Below are 18,920 nucleotides of genomic sequence, written 5' to 3' on the forward strand. Positions count from 1 at the left end.
GATGCTGCTTGGCCTGCTGTGTTCATCCAGCCCTGCACCTTGTTGTCATTGATAATAAGATGTTTGGATTTCACATTCAGTCTGAATGATAGAAAATGGGTCTAAAACCATGTTTTAAATGTAAATAAGGACAATTATGAGAAAACAAAGACAGAGCTAGCTAAAACAAGCTGGGAAATTAAGTTAATAGATGTTGCTAGGTATGCAGAGGCAGACATTTAAGGAGATACTTTATCATAATTAGAAAAGATAAATTACAGTGAAAAAGAAGGACACCAAGGGAAGGGTGCACCATCCGTAGTTAACAAAGGAAGTTAAAGAAAATATGAAATTGAAAGAAAAAAAGTGTAAAAATCGATGAAGACTAGTTGCACATCAGAAGACTGGACAGAATTAACACAAAGCATAACTAAAAGAATAGTAAGGAGCAATTAGACTATGAGAGGAAAAGAGAAAGATAGCTAAGTATACATAAAATGAAAAGAAGATTCAACAAGTGTGTAAAATGGAAAAGAGAATAACTGAGCATCTAGAGTGTGAATCTGGATGTTAGTAATCGAAAGTAAGGAAAAGGCAAATGAATTGAACAGAAATTATGCACCCATTTTCCCCATAGAGGGTACAAATAACATCACAGAAATTATTGAGAACCAAGAGGCAAAAGGGAGAAGGGACTATAATTACAATCATTAGAAAAAAAAAATTACCAAGAAAATTGTTAGAAATAAAAATCTGATAACTGCCCAAGTCCTGATGGGCTTAATCCTAGGGTGTTAAAAGAAGTGGCTGTTCAGATACTAGATGTATTTGGTTTAAATTTTCCAAAATTCCCTAGATTCTGAAATGGTCTCACTAACAGGATGCTGCTGTCAATCCAAGCAAAATTTCTGCCTATTGCACAAATGAGTAATATGATATACAAATATCAGTACTGGCATGATGCCAAGTTAAGTTATTACAAGGAAAATTGATATCCCTGGCAATGCTACTCCTGATGCCATAGCTCCTAACGTGTTTACATGTGTTATTTGCTTTATTGATTCATAGTTTTGCTGTAATGCTGGTTCTCCTGTTTGCTGCTGTACACGAGGGTTTTCCTTCATTTAGAGGCTAAAATTGAGTATTCCTGCCTTTCCCCAGTTTTCATGGATGGTTCCCACTTTTTGTGGCTTAAAGTTACATCTCGTGAAAATGTCCCTATTATAGCAGAGCTGCTCAACATGTACCCACTCTTAATTACTGAGTCCATAATGCCTCGGACTCTCCGATCCAAAGTTGAAAGTTTTTGCCCAGTTCCTCCTCCTTTTTCTAGCCATTCTGAAGAAGGGTCCAGACCCGAAACGTCAGCTTTCCTGCTCCTCTGATGCTGCTTGGCCTGCTGTGTTCATCCAGCCCTACACCTTGTTATCCCTTGTAGTATCTGCAAGCTTTGGCAGTGATGCCAATCTGATCTGTAAATAATTTTTTAAACACTTGCCCTTTCAGCCTGAATTACTGGGACAGGTAAAGTTTCTCATTTATATGGGGTCTTCTACTTTTGATTGGCACAGTCTTTGATGTCTACTTGCTAACCAACTGAACTCAGACTGGGGTCTGCTCCCACAGATCACTCCCTTGTGATGCAAACTGTAGATGCTACATATTTTTTCTGTTCCAGCTCATCTCTTACCAGGTTTGAAATGCTTTGGTTTTGTTCTTTAAAGGATTCTTCAATGTCAATTGTTGCTGTGAGATTTGCTTCTCTAGAGTTCATTTCAGATCTCTATCTTTGCTATTCACAGCACTGCTCACTATGCTATATGAATAGGCAGGTCAGTCTTCAGATCACCATGTTCTGTGGTGAAGCTAAAGTAAATCTTGAGATCACCACCAGTGATCACCACATGGGTTGGTGAGGCTAAACACCATACTGCATGCACCACCAAAACCTTCCAGGTAGATGTTTTTCCAAGGTCTGCTTGATCTGGTGTATGATGTGGAGGTGCTGGTGTTGGACTGGGGTGGACAAAGTCAGAAATCACACGACACCAGATTATAGTCCAACAGGTTTATTTGAAATCACAAGCTTTTGGAGCGCTGCTCCTTTGTCAGGTGAAGGTCACGTGACTTCCGACTTGATCTGGTGTAGATGAGAACAGCTAGCTTCTGGGTTAACTAATAGTCTCTTGAAGTAAACAAGACACTGTTTCTTGCAGTTCTGCAACTATTAGATGTTACAAGGATATGCCAAACATTCTGTTGGGAGGACCTGGCCTTTGGTCTGAGTCTTTCGAGATCTTCAGTTAGTCTGCACACTAGTCTTCATGATACCTTCAGATCATAGCCCCCAATAAATATTAACTCTTTCAGACCCATATACGACAACATTTTTCAGTTCCTACCACAAAATCTGTTCTCTCGCAACTTACATAATCTTACTCCCTGGCAATTATCCAAGGCAGAATTGTATGATTAGATTTTACCTTAAGGTGAGTTTTTAAACCAGAGACCCAGCCATCACTGAGACTGTCTATTTCCACCTCTATAACATCACCCAACTCCAGTCATGCCTTGGTTCTTCTGTTTGATACTGTTAGTCTAGGGCATTTCAATCGACCACTGGATGCCTTCCCACCTTCGAGAATAGAATAGCTTTTATTGTCACGTGCACTCAAATGAGTCCAGTGAAATGTTTGTAATGTTGCCAATCGGCATCATCCTTGGTGCAGAGTACCTCGGTACAGATACTTTCAGTATTGTTACAGAGTTTAAAACAGAAGGTTAGCATGGGAACAGAGTTTAAAAAGTCGAGAATGACAACAAAAGCAACCAGAAATACTTAAGCTGCAGTCCCTCTCCAACATGAATCCCAGCCCGCTGGCCCCAGAACATGAGGCCACACTGCCTCCACGTGCTGGCCTCCATCCAGGACTTGCTTTGTCGCTGCCCCTGTCGGACCTGGCCCACACTCGCTCCACTGCCTCCCCCCGGCCCCGGTGCCAGCCCGCACTTACACCGCTGCCCCCCCACTCCTGGAACTGGCCCACACTCACTCTGCTGGCCACCCCCTCCTGCCTCGCACTTGCTCTGTCGCTGCCGCAGAACTCGGCCCGCAAATCAGCCGCTTGCTCTGCCGTGGGTCTCGGCCCACGCACTCAGCTCCCACTGGGGTGCCGGCCGTGATCCATCTCCTTCGACTCCACTCGCTGGGTTGGGTAGGGCAGGGCAGTTAAAGGTTGGGGGGGTGAGGAGGCGAAGCGAAGCTACAAAGAGGAGAAAAATAGAAAGAAAAGGAAAAGAAAAAGGAACCCGACAGCAGAGGAGCTCAGGCTGGAGCATCCTACTCTACCGCCATCTTGGATAACAATGAGTAGTATGTAATGGCAGACTATGTGATAACAAGGCCTGGTGTGTGGGGTTGGGGTCTAGGACATGGGAGAGTTCAGGCTCTAAAATTAAAACATTTTCTCCCCGATAATCTGAATAAATATTGTCTTCAACGGGTCTATCTGGCTACAAAACCAGTCTTTTGGGCTGTCAGCCTTGTTCAGTCTCCTGTAATGAGCACCACATCTTAGTTCTAAGCAAGGAAAACAATGAGCCAAATACACCTCTTTCTTCACAATACAGCATAAGCCCAAAAAAAATCGAGACTGGAACGTGAACCAGGGAAACTTTTACAGACATGTCCAAAGCATTGTTTTTGATTGAAATTTGTTCGTTTCAATACATCGCCTACCAAGCATCCTTATAAAAGTAGCGTACTAGTGAACAAAGCATAAACCTGCAGACCTGACCCTCTTTGCAAGTGGAAGTCAGTAGTAACTACTCTGTAATTCTGCTTCCAACATCCTAATTCAGATCAATTCCTGTAAACCTCTTGCCCTTTCTTCACTGATTTCCTGGTTAAGCAGCACTACAATTTAAAAATTCTCACCCTTGTTTTACCATATCTTGTACCACATTCCCCCACCACACTTAAAGTCACCTTTAGCTCCACACCCTCCAATGTATTGCATTGCTCTAATTCTGGCCTCTTAAGCATCCCAGATTTTAACAGTTCCAATGGTAGGGTCTGTGCGTTCATCTGCCCAGGTCCCAAGTCTTCGTTCTTTCTGTCTCTAAATCTTTCTGCTTCTACCTTGCTTTCCTTATTTAAGACAATTCTTAAAACCTACTCTATTGACCAAGCATTCGGGCATCGACACTAATATCTTCCTGTTAGGCTCAGGGTTAAGTTCTCCTTTAGAATGTTAATATGCAGCAATTTGTAACCATATAACACATTAAAGTAGTTATATAAATCCAAGTTGTTTACATAGTAGGTTATGTATCTTTCCATAAGATGGCTAGATACAAACACTATAAATGATAATACAATTAAACAAGCTACAATGCAGGTAGCATCAATAAATCCATCAATACCTTGGATTTTCTCCAGTAGTTTGCTGAAAGAAACATAACTCTGTCGCACAATTTCTCTCCGATTTACAGCATGGACAGAAATATTCTGGTTGGAGAAGAGAAAAGTTGGCATTGTACAGAATTAACCCTGTGTAGAGATACAAGGTAAAAGCTACTGCCTATAAAAGATACAGGTACATTTCTTTAAACATTAAGACAATTTTTTAAAAAAACTAAAATTTTTCTACACATTCTTAAATAATTCATAGCGCAATATTGCATTATAATGCTGCATCTATTCTGTTGTTGATTTTGTCATTCTTCTTTATATAAGTGTCTACAATTTATTTATATTACTGACAGATGACCATTGCAAGCTGAGCCCAAAGGAAAATTATACATTTAGTCAATATTGCTAATTTGAATGCAAACTTCCTCCATGTTACAAAGTTGCAGAAAGCTGCAAAATAAAAGGGACTTGCGCACAAAACACAAAGTTAGCACACAGATGTAGCAGATAATCAGGAAGGCGAACGGAATGTTGGCCCTTATTTCAAGGGGGTTGGACTATAAGAGTAGGGAAGTCTTACTGCAAGGTGCTGGTGAGACCACATCTACAGAGCTGAGAGTAGTTTTGGTCTTCTTGCGAAACATATTATTTTGGTGGAGGTAGATCAGAGAAGGTCTTCTGGGATGTTCTCTGGTATGGAGGGATTGTCTTATGAGCAAATTAAACAAATTGGAATTCTATTCATTGGAATTTAGAAGAATGAATGAATGAGAGATGTTCTCGGTGGGTTTGGTTGCAAACGTTTTGTCATTCTGTAAGGTAACATCGTCAGTGCAGCTCTGGTGAAGCGTCGGTGTTCTAAATCCACTTGTTATTTATATGCCTCAGTTTGCTGGGGTGGTTGGTATTACTTCCGGTTTTATTTCTCAGTGGTTTGTACACAGGGTCTAATTCAATGTGTTTGTTGATGGAGTTCCGGTTGGAACATCAGGCCTCCAGGAATTCCCTGGCGTTTCCCAGTTTGCCCGTAGTGTTCAGGGATGTGTAGCTTAGGTGGGTTATAGGGGGAAATCGGTCTGGGCGGGATGCTTCAAGTGTTGGTATGGACTTGTTGGGCCGAAGGGCCTGTTTCCACACTGTAGGGATTCTATGATTCTAACATAGTCAGTGTGCCTCTGGTGAAGCATCGGTGTTCTGTCAGCTTGTTATTTATATGCCTCGGCTTGCTGGGGTGGTTGGCATCACTTTCGGTTTTGTTTCTCAATGGTTTGTACACAGGGTCTAATTCAATGTGTGTGTTGATGGAGTTCCAGTTGGAATATAAGACGTCCAGGAATTCCCTGGTGTGTCTCTGTTTGGCTTGTGTGATTATCAATGTATTGTCCCAGCCAAATTTGTGTCCCATGTTGTCCATGTGTAGTGAGACAAGTGAGAATTGGTTGTGTCTCTTGGTGGCTAGATGGTGTTCGTGTATCCATATCGTCAATTTTCTTCTGGTTTGGCCCATGTAGTGTTTCTCACAGTCCTTGCATGGTATTTTGTATATCACCCCAGTTTTGCTGGTTTTGGGTATGGGATCCTTTATGTTCGTCAGTAGCTGTTATAGGATGGTTGTCGGCTTGTGGGCTACTCTGATACCTAGGGGTCAGAGTAGTCTTGTGGTCATCTCTGAAATGTCCTTGATATATGGTAGGGTGATAAGTGATTCTGGTCATGTTGTGTCTTCCTGTTGTGGTCTGTCTTGGAGGTAATGGTGGATTGTATTTTTCAGGTATCCATTTCTTTTGAAGACTCTGTACAAGTGTTCCTATTCCACTTTGCGTAGTTCCAGGTTGCCGCAATTTGTTGTGGCTTGTTTAAATAGTATCCTGATGCAGCTCCATTTGTGGGCGCTGGGGTGGTTGCTAGTGTAATTGAGTATTTGCTGTGTATGTGTGGTCTTTCTATATACACTAGTCTGGAGTTCCCTGTTGTTTTTGTGTCCTACCGTTATGTCCAGGAAGAGTAGTCAGTTGTTGTTCTCTTCTTGTTTTGTGAATTTTATCCTGGTAAGGATGTTGTTTATATTTATTGTTTAAGGATGTCAGTGGGTTTCTTCCAGTTTAGTGCATTTAATAATCACAAAGGTGTCATCTACATATCAGACCCAAAGTTTGGGTTGTAAACACTACGAGCAATTTAGCATGGCCAATCCACCTTGCCTGCACATCTTTGGACTGGAGGATGAAACTGGAGCAACCCCACGCAGACACAGGGAGAATGTGCAAACTCCACACAGACAATCGCCCAAGGTGGAATCGAACCCAGGTCCCTGGGGCTGTGAGGCAGCAGTGCTAACCACTGAGCCACTGTGCCACCTTAGAGTTGTACAGCACGGACAGACCCTTCAGTCCAACCCGTCCATGCCGGCCAGAAATCCAGTTCAGAGTCAACCACATTGCTGTGGGTCTGGAGTCACATGTAGGCCAGACCAAGTAAGGATGGCAGTTTCCTTTTCGTGAACCAGATGGGTTTTTCCAACAATCAGCAATGGATTCACGGTCATCATTAGATTCTTAATTCCAGATATTTGTTGAATTCAAATTCCACCATCTGCCACAGTGGGATTTGAACCCGGGTCCCCAGAACATTATCTGGGTCTCTGGAATAACAGTCCAGCGATAATACCACCAGGCCATTGCCTCCCCTATTCAGCAATATACATATGGTACCAGCCTTTCATTCTTATAACCTGCATACACACTTACTGCTTCGCCATTGGCGACTGTGCTTCAAGCTGCCTAGGCTAGGATTCCTTTCCTAAACCTGTCCACTTATCCTTCCTCCTTTAAGACCTCTTTTAAACATTTACTAGAATTGGCTTTCAATTCCAGATTCATTTAAATTCCACGAGCTGCTGCATTTTTTTTATTCACTTGTGGGATGTGGAAGTTGCTGGTTGGCTATGGTTTATTATACATCCCTAATTGCCCTTGAGAAGGTGGTGGTGAACTGACTTCTTGAACCACTGCACTCCATTTGATCTAGGTTGAGCCACCATGCCGTTAGGATGGGAATTCCAGGATTTTGTCCCAAAGACATGGAAAGGAAACAGATGGTGACTGGCTTGGACAGAAGCCTGCAGGTGGTGTTCTCATGTATCTGCTGTCCTTCTCCTTTCCATTTAGAAGTGGTCATGGATTTAGAAAGTGCTGTCTAAGGAGCCTAGGTGAATTTCTGCACCTACAATACGGCTACTACTAAGCATTGCTGGTAGAGGGAATGGACGCTTGCGGATGTGTTGTCTATGAAGTGGGCTGCTTTATCATAGAATCATACAGCAGGGAAGCAGACCCTTCAGTCCAACAAGTTCACATCGAACACAATTCCAGACTAAATTAGTCCGTCCTGACTGCTCCTGGCCCATATTCCTCCAAACTTTTCTTATTCATGTATTTATCCAAATGTATTTTAAATGCTATAATTGTGACCACATCCACCACTCCTTCAGGAAGTTCATTCCACACGCAAACCACCCTCGTGTAAAAATTTGCCCCTCATGTCGTTTTTAAAATCTCTCTCCTCTTACCTTAAAAATGTGCCCCCTAATCTCCCCCATCCTAGGGAAAAGTCAATGACTATTAATTGTATGTATATCTGTCACGATTTTGTAAACTTCTATATGGTCACCTCTCAACCTCCTACACTCCAGTGAACAAAGTCCCAGCCTATCCAGCCTTTCTTTATAACTCAAGCCTTCCATACCCAGCAACATCCTGGTAAATCTCTTCTGAACCCTGTCCAGGTTAATAATATCCTTCCTTGAACTGAGCGATCGGAACTGGACAAGTACTTCAGGAGAGGCCTTACCAACATTCTGTACAAGCCCAACATGACATCACAACTCCTCTCCTCAAAGGACCAAGCAAAGAAAGCAAGCATCCTGGATGATATCAAGCTTGAGTGTTGATGGAGCTGCACTCATCCAAGTAAGTGGGTACTAGTCCATCACACTCTTGACCTGTACCTTGTAAATGTTAGACATGCTCTGGGGAATCAGGTGATGAGTTACTTGCTGCAGTATTCCTAGCTTCTGACCTGCTCTCGTGGCCGCTGTATTAATATAGCTGGTCCAGGCAAGTTTCTAATCAATGGTAAAACCCAGGACACTGATAGTAGGGGATTCAGTATGGTAACTCTACTGAATGTCAAGGGGCAGTGGTTAGATTGTCTCTTATTGGAGTTGGTCATTTGTGTGGCGCGAATGTTACTTGCCACTTGTCAGCCCAAGCTTGGAATACTGTCCAGATCTTGTTGCATTTGAACATGGACTGCTTCAGCATCTAAGTAATCATAAATGGTGCTGAACATTGTGCAATCATCAGTGAACATCCCCATTTCTGACCTTATGATGGAGGGAAAATCATAAAGGAAGCAGCTGAAGATGGGTGGAGCCAGGACATTACCTTGACGAACTCTTGCAGAGATGCCCTGGAGCTGAGCTGACTGACTTCCAACAACCACAACCATCTTCCTATGTACCAGGTTTGAGTTCAACCAGCAGAGAGATTTGCTCCAATTCCCATTTACTCCAGTTTGCACAGGCTCCTTCATACCACACTCAGTCAAATGCAGTCTTGATGTCAAGGATACATGTTTGGGTGGTGCAATGAACCCATGGCTCTCCAGCATTAGGCTGGATTATGAGTCCAGTGACAATACCACTATGCCACCATTTCATGTTTCTTTTTCTTCTTTTGCTAATTACCTTAACTCTCTGCCCTTTGGTTCTCAATCCTCTAACCAACAGTTTTTACCTATCAACTCTGTCCAAAGCCCACACAATTTTGAGTATCTCAATCAAATCTCCTCACAGCCTTCAATTTTCCAACAGATACAGTTTTAACTTCTCCAAACTATCTTCAGGACAGAAGTTCTTCATTCCTGAAACGAGTCTTGTGAAACTTTTTAGCCATCTCTCCAATGCCTTCACATCTTTTTTCAAGTGTGGTGTCCAGAACTGGACACAATACTCCAGTTGAGGCTGAAGCAGTGTTTTATGCAAGTTCAACATAACTTTCCTCCTCTTGTTCTTTTTGCCCTTATTAACAAGGTCTAGGAACTCAACCTGTCCTGCCAATTTCAATGACCGGTACACATATATACTCAGGTTCTTAACTACTGCACTCTCTTTCAAATTGTGGGCTTTAGTTTAGATTTTCTCTCCATGTTCTTCCTACCGAAATTAATCATCACGTTTCTCTGCATTACACTTAATTTGCCAGTTGTCAGTACATTCCATCAACTGGTCTATTTCGTTTTGAGTTTTACATTACTCTCCTTACAGTTCACAATAATTCCAAGTTTTATGTCGTCAGCAAATTTTGAAATTGCAACCTATACATCAAGGTCTAGGTCATTACTACATATCAGGAAAACAAGGCTCCCAACACAGTCCATTATACATTCCCTTCCATCCTAAATTAAAGAGGTTTAGTTCAAGTAAAAAGTAAGCCTGCTCCAAAACATACACGAATTTCATTTTAGACAGCAAGTTTTCCATGGTTTGTAACTTTAGATGGGACTGCCGCCGCAACGTTGTTAACTTCAACAATACACAGAAATATGTAAAGCGCGAATCTTGTTCTACGTTCACCAATATGAAGCCACTCCAAAATCCGCCTTACCTTCAACTGTTCTACTAAAATGCGGTTTTCTTCACTCCACATCTCCAAACAGCCCCTACGCTGGCCACTTTCCATCGCTCCGGGTTTATTCTTTCCTACGGATTGGGATCAGAACTCAAAGTAACAACTTGTGCAAACAGGCAACATCCGCCACAATCTGCCCTTCTGATTGGGCAGTGCGCGTTCACTAATTGGTTACAGGACACGTCAATCAAAAACAAAGGCAAAGCGCGGGTAAAGGCGACACTTCGATTACGATTAAAAAATGTCTTAAAATACAATTCAGACAGCCGGGGCTATACTCACTGTACTTGTAGCCAAATGTTATCACAGCTTTAGACATCAACTGTGCTTTTACCTAGCGATAGCAAGAACTGCAGATGCTGGAGTCAGAGATAACACAGTGTGTAGCTGGAGGAACACAGCAGGCCAGGCAACATCAGAGGAGCAGGAAAGTCGACGTTTCGGGTCGGGAATTTATTCTCAGCTCCTCGGAAACTCGGATTGTGCATTGTGGCACAGATGGAAGCCGTTTGATCCATTAAACTCACGCTGGCTCTGTGGAGCAACCAGTCTATCTTTGTTACTTTGTAAGTTTATTTTTCTCAAGTGCCCACCTATAATAAGACTTTGGTTAGGCTACATTTAGAGTACAATATTGCATTCAGTTCTGGTCACCACATTACAGGAAGGATGTGGAGGCTTTGGAATGGGTGCAGAAGAGGTTTACCAGGATGCTGCCTGGATTAGAGGGTACGAGCTATAAGGAGAGGCTAGAAAAAAAATCAGGTTGTTTAGTCTTGAGCAATGCAGGCTGAAGGGAGACTTGATAGAAATCTACAAAGTTATGAAATGCATAGATAGGATTGACGGTCAGAATCTTTTTCCCAGAGTGTTTAATACTAGGGGTCATGCATTTAAGGTTAGCGGGGAAAGTTCAAAGGAGACGTGAGGATCAAGTTTTTTACACAGAGAATGGTAGGAGTCTGGAATGCACTGCCAGGGATGATGGTGGAGGCAGATACAACAGGGGCATTTAAGGGACTTTTAGATAAGCATATGAATATGTAAGGAATGGAGGGATATGGACCAATGGCAGGCAGAAGGAATTAGTTTAATTTGGCCTCATGTTCAGCACAACATCATGAGCCAAAGGGCCGTTCCTGAGCTGTACAGTTCTAAGAGAAGCACTTGGCCATTCGGCCTGCTCTGCCATTCAACAGGATCATGCCTGATCTGTTAATCCTCAACTCCACTTTCTCCCTTATCCCCATCATCCCCTTGTCCCCATTATCTCTTTTTTAAATCTATTACTCAGAGGCAATCTTTAGATGTAAATTAATTTCTGTAAGCTAATATTTATGCACTAGAGTAAATGAACTAACCCTAGGAAAGCCAAAGGCTGAATTATAACTTCGCAGACATGTCAGAGTTGAGGATGTCATTGGAGCCTGAGGAAACTGGAAGCCAGTGTTCCCTGTAGCTGTGCATTATACATGTATGACATCATTGGTAAGTTCACCACCAGGAAGTCAACTAATTCATCAGACTGACCTTCCAGTCGAACAGGGAGCAGCAAGAAAGTCCTATTCCTGAGGGTGTCGAGCATGGGGTTTGGAAATGCTGGGTGTAGCAGCTAATTGGAAGGTATGTAGCTCCCTAATTTCAAATGTTGTCACCTGTCTTTGGCTACCAGCTTTCTTAAGATTTGGGAAACCCAGTCATCCAATATTAAATTTCAGTTGGAAAAGAACAATGAAGCGCACTAGCTTACTTTACAGACCAATCCATATCCTTGAGGTTTGTTACCTGTCCGTCACTTTGTACTACTACATAATATATCCATTCTTTACATGACGACCCAAACTAAGGCAGTTATTTTGTGGTTTGTTTATTCGGTTACGATCTTATGGAGCAGCTCATCAACACGTTTTCTCAGTCAAACTCGTTGCTGAAGGGACTTGCGCAGCTGCAGTGTAAATGACCATGATGTTCACATTTTCACACTTTTCTGTATGAGTCATTAGCAAACATTTCCCCAAAACGCCAGTCAGGAATTTAGCCTGTGCTCCAAGTCCAGTCCCCATCCTTTTTCCATGACTTTATCTACAATCACCCTTTTGTGTTACTGTAGAAAAAGCTGTACCTGGTTGGCATGTCTATAAAATGTAAAATTAAAATATTTGTGTCTTTGACCCACATCTGCTAATCAGTGGCTACCATTTCATTAAAGTCTGACGTCAGTCAAAGTTCATAAATCATAAAAAGCTAGCGTCCAAGTTCAGCAGGTAATAGGGAAGGCCTTTATTTCAATGGGAATGAAGTATGACGGTGGGGAAGTTTTGCTAAAACTGTAAAACTCCAGACTGCCTCCAACACCAATAAATCTTTCCTTATGTAAAGGGACCAAAATTGTTGACAGAATTCCAGGTATAGTCAGAGTAGTGCTTTTAGCAAGGCCTCCCTATTTTTTATATTCCATTTCCTTTGAACTAAAGGTGAATGGTACATTTGTCTTCCCTATTGCCTGTTGAACTTCTTTGCTAGCATTTAATGCACAAAGACCTTCAATTTCTCTGTGCTGCAGCTTTCTGCACTCTTTCCCCATTTAAGTCATATTCAGCTCTTCTAATCTTCCTGCCAATGTGCATAACCTCACTTTCCCACATGATGTTCCATTTGCGAATTTTTTTGACTCTTTGTGTCATCTTCACTGCTTGACTTCTCACCTATTGTTGTGTCATGTGCAAGTTTGATGTTAATGCATTCACTTCTGCCATACAATTTATAATTTCCTTTTGAAATCTTTCGCTGTCTGCTTCCACCAACCTCACAGACAGTAAGTTTTAGGTCATTACCACTCACTGTACACAAAAGTTTTTCCTCACATCCCCCTTGTTTTTTGCCCAAAATCTTAAAAATCTCTGTCCCTTATAGTCCTTTATTATCAGCCATGAGAACAGTTTTTCTTTGTCTGTCTTATCTAAATCCGTCATGATCTTTCATACTTGCATTAAATTGTCACACAATTCTTTTGCTCCAATGAGAAAATCCCAGCCTCTCTGACCTAATCTTGTACCTAAAACTCCTCATCCTTGAAGTCATTTCAATAAATCTCGATACCCTATCAAAGTCTTTTGCATCTTTCATGTAACGTAGCAACAAGAATTGGACTTTCTAAAATTTCAGCATAACTTCTCGCTTTTGTTATCAATGACTTTATCTTTGAAACTCGGGTTCCAAATGTTTGCTAATTACACTCTCAATATTGTTACAATCCAGTTAAGGACTGTTAACATTCAAAAGAAATCCAAATATCTCATTTTAATCAGGAGAGCTACACAAGATTTCATAATCTTTTTAACAAACTTAATTAGATAAAATAAATGAATAATTTAAATACTAATACACATGAACCATGAACTAGATATTTTCAATAATATGTCCTATTGCCTTCAAAAATCCATACGCATCTACCCAAGGTCTCTGTTCCTGCTCATTTTAACAACTGGGCCAGGAGGTTTATCTTACCTCTCCCTATTCTTTCTGTCAATCTTGCCTTCTGGGAAAGGTATGTAGGAACAGGAATAGGTCATTCAGCCCTTCGAGCCTGTTCCACCATTCAGTGAGATTGTACTTGATTTGTGGCCTAACTCCACATATCTTTGGCCCCTATCCCTTAACACCTTTGCTTAATAAAAATTTATCTAAATCAGATTTAAAATTAACAACTGATCCAGCATCCACTGTCATTTGTGGATTGAGGAAATGTATGTTAGAATCTGTTTCTGAATTTGCTTTTTTCCCAAGGGGTATGTTCATGGGATGTTACTATATTGGAACAGTTAATTAGTAGTAGTTACTATATTATTGTTAAGTTTTCCAATAGAGTTGTTATTCTAAATTCCTCCTTCTTTGGTTTTATTTTAACTACAGTGTTTAAATAAATTATTTTGCTTAACATGAATATGAATATCCTTTATTGTCACTTGTATTGCAGTACAGGAATAGAGTGAAAAGTTTTTACAATGGCTGCCTTTTAAAAGCACCACAAGTAGCTAGGTACAAATCTCAGAGTGAAAAAAGAAGTGTCATTATACAAAAGTGGATTAAAAGGAAAGCAGTAGCATTACTTAGTGTCTAAGAATAAGGTAGAAATGAGATAGTTATAACATTGTGAAAAGGATTTACATTACAGTCCAGTAAAGAATTCCAAATGGCAGCAGCTCAGCATGTGGCACCAGGCCCAAGTCCAGCAACTGTCCTGCATCGCTCCAGCCTCCAGTCCACTCCTCACTGGCACGCAGCAGCAACGATGTAAGTTACCGGGATTCGCTTCACCCCATGCTGCTGTGGACTAGGGATTCTCCTGCTGCCGTTGGCCAGACTCATCACTCTAGGACTTGGCCTGGCCCAAGCTCACTCTGCTGCCATTGTTCCAGGATTCGGTCTGCAACTTGGCCCATTCTGCTTCCACTGCAGGACAGGGGCCCACGTGCTCAGCTTCTACCCAGTCTCTGGTCGCAACTCAACCCCCTTGTGGTGGGGGGCACGAAAGAAATACTGCAAGGAGGATGGGGGGTTTTGGTGGTGGCATGAAAGAAATACTGCAAGGAGGATGAGGAGGAGAAAAGAAAGAAAAGGAACTGGCGAGCAGAGGAGTTCCAACTGGAGCATCTTACCCTGCCGCCATCTTGCACTCATTGTGTAGTTTGACCAGTCGCATTGCATCTGGAACAGGCAATTTACATTTGCCTCTAAAATAAGAAAATGTTCGAGTTGAGGCAACCTTCTTAAAATATTTTGAGGGGGTCTGGTCTGGTCCATAACAGAAGTACTAACAGGACACTTGGAAAGTCAACATACAATCTACCAAAGACAATTAGTTTATGAAGGTTAAATCATGTTTGACTAAATTGCTAGAGTTCTTTGAAGACAAAGCAAGCAACATCAATAATGGGAATCCTGTAAAGTAGTATATCTGGACTTCCAGAAGGCACTGCACGAAAGGTTAATGCACAAGGTAAGATCACATGGGGTTAGGAGTAATTTTTACCTTGGACAGAGGATTGACTAATCGACAGGAAGCAGAGTCTGGATTAATGGGTCTTTTTCTGGTTGGCAAGATGTAAATCCTGGGGTACAGGGTTTGGTCCTTGGGCCCCAATTATTTCCAATCTATATTAATGATTTGGATGTGGGGATAGAAAGTATGACAGCCAAATTTACACATGATGCTAAAGTAGGTGACAAAGTAAGTTGCAACAAACAAGATAATTTACAAATGGATATGGAAAGGCTAAGTGAATGGACCAAAATTTAGCAAATGAAGTTTAACGTGGATATGTGTGAGGTTATCTATTTTGGTCAAAGAAATAGAAAGGGAATTTATCTAAATGGACAGTACTTCAAGACAGAAAGATCTGGGTGTCCTCATGCATGAATTGCAGAAAACGAGTATGCAAACACAGCAGATAATAAGGAAAGCAAATGGAATTTTGGCATTTATTGCTGAAGGAATAAAATATCAAAGTAGGGAAGTGTGCTGCAACAGTACAAGGTGTTAGTGAGACTGCACTTGGAATATTATGGACAATTTTGGTCCACTTTCTTGAAGAGGACTGTAATTGTATTGGAGGCAGATCAGAGGAGGTTCACCAGATTGATTCCAGAGATGAGGTCTTAAGAAGTGACATTGAGCAGTTTAGGCCTATATTCTCAGGAGTTTATAAGAAGAGAGGAGAGCTAACTGAGATATTCAAAATGCTTAAGGGGCTTGACAAAGTAGATGTAGAAAGGATGATTCCTCATGGGGGAAGCAAGAACAAGAGGTAACAGTTTAAGGATAAGGGATTGTAGATTTAAAATGATGAGGAGAAAGTACTTCTCTCAAAAAAGTTGTGAATCTGTGGAATTCACTTGATTTTAAATTGGTAATGGATTCAAGGGTTATGGAAGGTGGGCAGGAAAGTGGAGTTGAGGCCAAAATGAGATTAGCCATGATCACATTGAGTGGCAGAGCAGGCTTGAGGACCTGAATTGCCTCCTCCTGCTCCTGGTTCTTATAATGTATTTCACTTCAAACTTAAACTTCTGTACCATGTCACAAGGTGTCCCGCAGACATCCAAGATCACGGCTTTGGCTGGACCAGACTATAAACAATATTCTCAAATCACACAGCACTGTCAATGATACAGATTTGTCTCTGATATACATCAGGGTTAGAATGCAACTCTTGGACTACATGAACTAAACCCATTTTAATTCAAAGCAAAAATGCCATCTTTGTATCAACGTCAACTTTATGGCCTACTCCAATAAAAATCAACAGTACCCCTCAACACGAATGTACAGGCACTCTCCAGCATTCCCAAACAGATGTACAAGTGAACAGCATCCGCAGTTCTTTCGGTTTTTAGATGTACAAGTGAAATGGAACACTCTGGTATCTGTACTTCAAAACACCATTTATGATACTGCATTTTCAGCATATAGAATGCAACAACAAAAATGTTGTTTCAATCACAATACAGTCAGTGAAACCAAGCAGTACACTCTTAATAATTACAAGAGAAATCCAAGTGAGAAGATTCTGAATGCAAATCAAGAGTCACTGTTTCTCTTTTCACTGATATTACAAGACCAGAGTTTTCCCAACACTTCGATTTTATTTCAGATCTCCAGCATTTGCAGTATTTTGTTTTGTTTTAATCCCTTATTGTAAACCAATTTTACACTGTAGGCTAAATATCCTCTTTGGCCACAAGTGAGGTCCCAGAAGACTGAAGAATAGCCAATGTTGTCCCATTGTTTAAGAAGGGTAGCAGGGATAATCCAAGAAAATACAGGCCTGTGAGCTTCATGTTGTAGTAGGGAAATTATTGGATAAGATTCTCAGGGACGCATTTAGAAACGAGTGGACCGATTAGCGATAGACAGCATGGTTTTGTGCGGGGAAGGTCATGTGTCACCAACTTGATCGAATTTTTTTTGAGGCGGTGACAAAGATGATTGATGAGGGAAAAGCAGGTGATGTTGTCTACATGGACTTCAGTAAAGCCTTTGACAAGGTCCCTCATGGCAGACTGGTACAAAAGGCAAAGTCACATGGTATCAGGGTGAGTTGGCAAGATGTTTACAGAGCTGGCCTAGTCATAGGAGACAGAGGGTAGCAGTGGAAGGATGCTTTTCAGAATGGAGGGTTGTGACTCGTGGTATTCCACTGGCATCAGTGCCGAGACTTCTGCTGTTTGTGGTTTACATAAATGATTTGGAGGAAAACGTAGCTGGTCTAATTAGTAGGTGTGCAGACGAGACAAAGAGGAGTGGAGTTGTGGATACTGAGGAGGATTGTCAGAGGATACAGATCAGTAGGAGGCAGGGGCAGAAAAATGGCAGATTCAAGTTTAATCCAGACAAATGTGAGATGATGAATTTTGGAAGGTCAAGTACAGATGGAAATTATATAGTGAATGGCAGAACCCTTAGGAGTATTAATTTGCAGAGGGATCTGGGTGTGCAGTTCTACAGATTACTGAAGGTGACAGCACAGGTAGATAAGGTAGTGAAAAAAAAAGGCCTATGGAATGCTTCATTGGAAGGGGCATCGAGTATAAACATAGGCAAGGTATCCTGCAGCTTTACAGAACTTTAGTTAGGCCACACTTGGAATATTATGTATAGTTCTGGTCACCACACTATCAGGATGTGGATGTTTCGGAGAGGGTACAGAAAAGGTTTACCAGGATGTTGCCTTGTATGGGGGATTTTAGCTATGAAGAAAGGTTGGATAGACTGGGTTTGTTTTCACTGGAATGCAGGAGGTTGAGAGCAACCTGATAGAAGTTTATGAGCGTGTGAATTGCACGGATACAGTGGAAAGTATGAGGCATTTTCCCAGGGTTGAGGAGTCAATTGTGAGGGGCCACAGGTTGAAGGTGCCAGTGTGGGAGAGGAGAGGAGAGTTTAACACTGATGTGCGAGGCAGGTTTTTCCACAAAAAGGGTGGTAAGTGCCTAGAACGCGCTGCCAGAGGTGGTGGAAGCACACACAATAGCAGCATTCAAGAAGCACCTGGACAAATACATGAATAGGAAGGGAATAGAGGGATATGGTTCCTGTAAGTGAAGACAGTTTTAGTACAGAAGGGCAAAATGTGTTGACGCAGTCTTGGAGGGTCGAATGGTCTGTTTTTGTGCTGTATTGTTCTTTGTTGTTCTTCTTACTCTGCTTGTATAACAGCAGAGTATAATGAAGATATAAAAGAAAGCAACATGCCTCTTTTCTTAAAAAAGGATTGTTTAATTCATCCAGGATTTTGTGATCCATTTACATGTTTCAAAACAGAGACATTTATGACATGCATTCAATGTGAATTAATTGAACTGATGAAATTTGTACAAGGATTCCACAAATAAGACGTACACCCCTGGTTTCAATCTTATAAAGTGACTGCACGAGAGTACACAACAATTTGTCTAAGAAGTTTACAATCAGAACCATCATTAATAATCACATTAAAATTTAATGCTTGCATACGAGAACTCTTTCACCTGTTGGTTTTTGGAAAGAGATCTGCAATGCAAAGAGAATTTGGCACTCTAGAAAAAGCTACATTCTAACAGTAGTCCATTTCAAAAGATGGGAACAATTCTTAAAATAACTAAACAAAATTATGAAGTTAAAAAATATACAAACAGAAGTGATATAATTGGTTATAAATTTAAAAATTCCATTTTTCATCAAAGTACTTTTAAATCATAAAAAAAGTAGCAGACCCAAGACAATAGCAGGCTGAGATAACAAGGTGTAGAGCTGGATGAACACAGCAGGCCAAGCTGCATCAGAGGAGCAGGAAGGC

The 18,920-nt window shown here is 41.3% G+C and overlaps 1 protein-coding gene across 2 annotated transcripts in view; it reads right to left on the bottom strand.

Annotated features, from left to right (window-relative positions):
* The window catches only part of fancg (FA complementation group G), a 66,606-nt gene extending 56,419 nt beyond the window's left edge, over window positions 1-10,187 (bottom strand). Inside the window, exons 1-2 of one of the 2 annotated variants that reach the window (XM_048601741.1) lie at window positions 10,060-10,187; window positions 4,405-4,489 (exon numbers count right to left, since the gene is read on the bottom strand). In XM_048601741.1, coding sequence (XP_048457698.1) covers window positions 4,405-4,489; window positions 10,060-10,134 — 160 coding nt within the window. In that variant the 5' untranslated portion in view covers window positions 10,135-10,187. Of the gene's footprint in view, window positions 1-4,404; window positions 4,532-10,059 lie in introns of both variants that reach the window. The other variant, XM_048601749.1, reaches the window with a different exon arrangement.
* Between the last annotated feature and the right edge of the window lie 8,733 nt (window positions 10,188-18,920).

The sequence above is a fragment of the Rhincodon typus genome, chromosome 1 (assembly GCF_021869965.1).
Source record: "Rhincodon typus isolate 14 chromosome 1, sRhiTyp1.1, whole genome shotgun sequence".
Taxonomy (NCBI): domain Eukaryota; kingdom Metazoa; phylum Chordata; class Chondrichthyes; order Orectolobiformes; family Rhincodontidae; genus Rhincodon; species Rhincodon typus.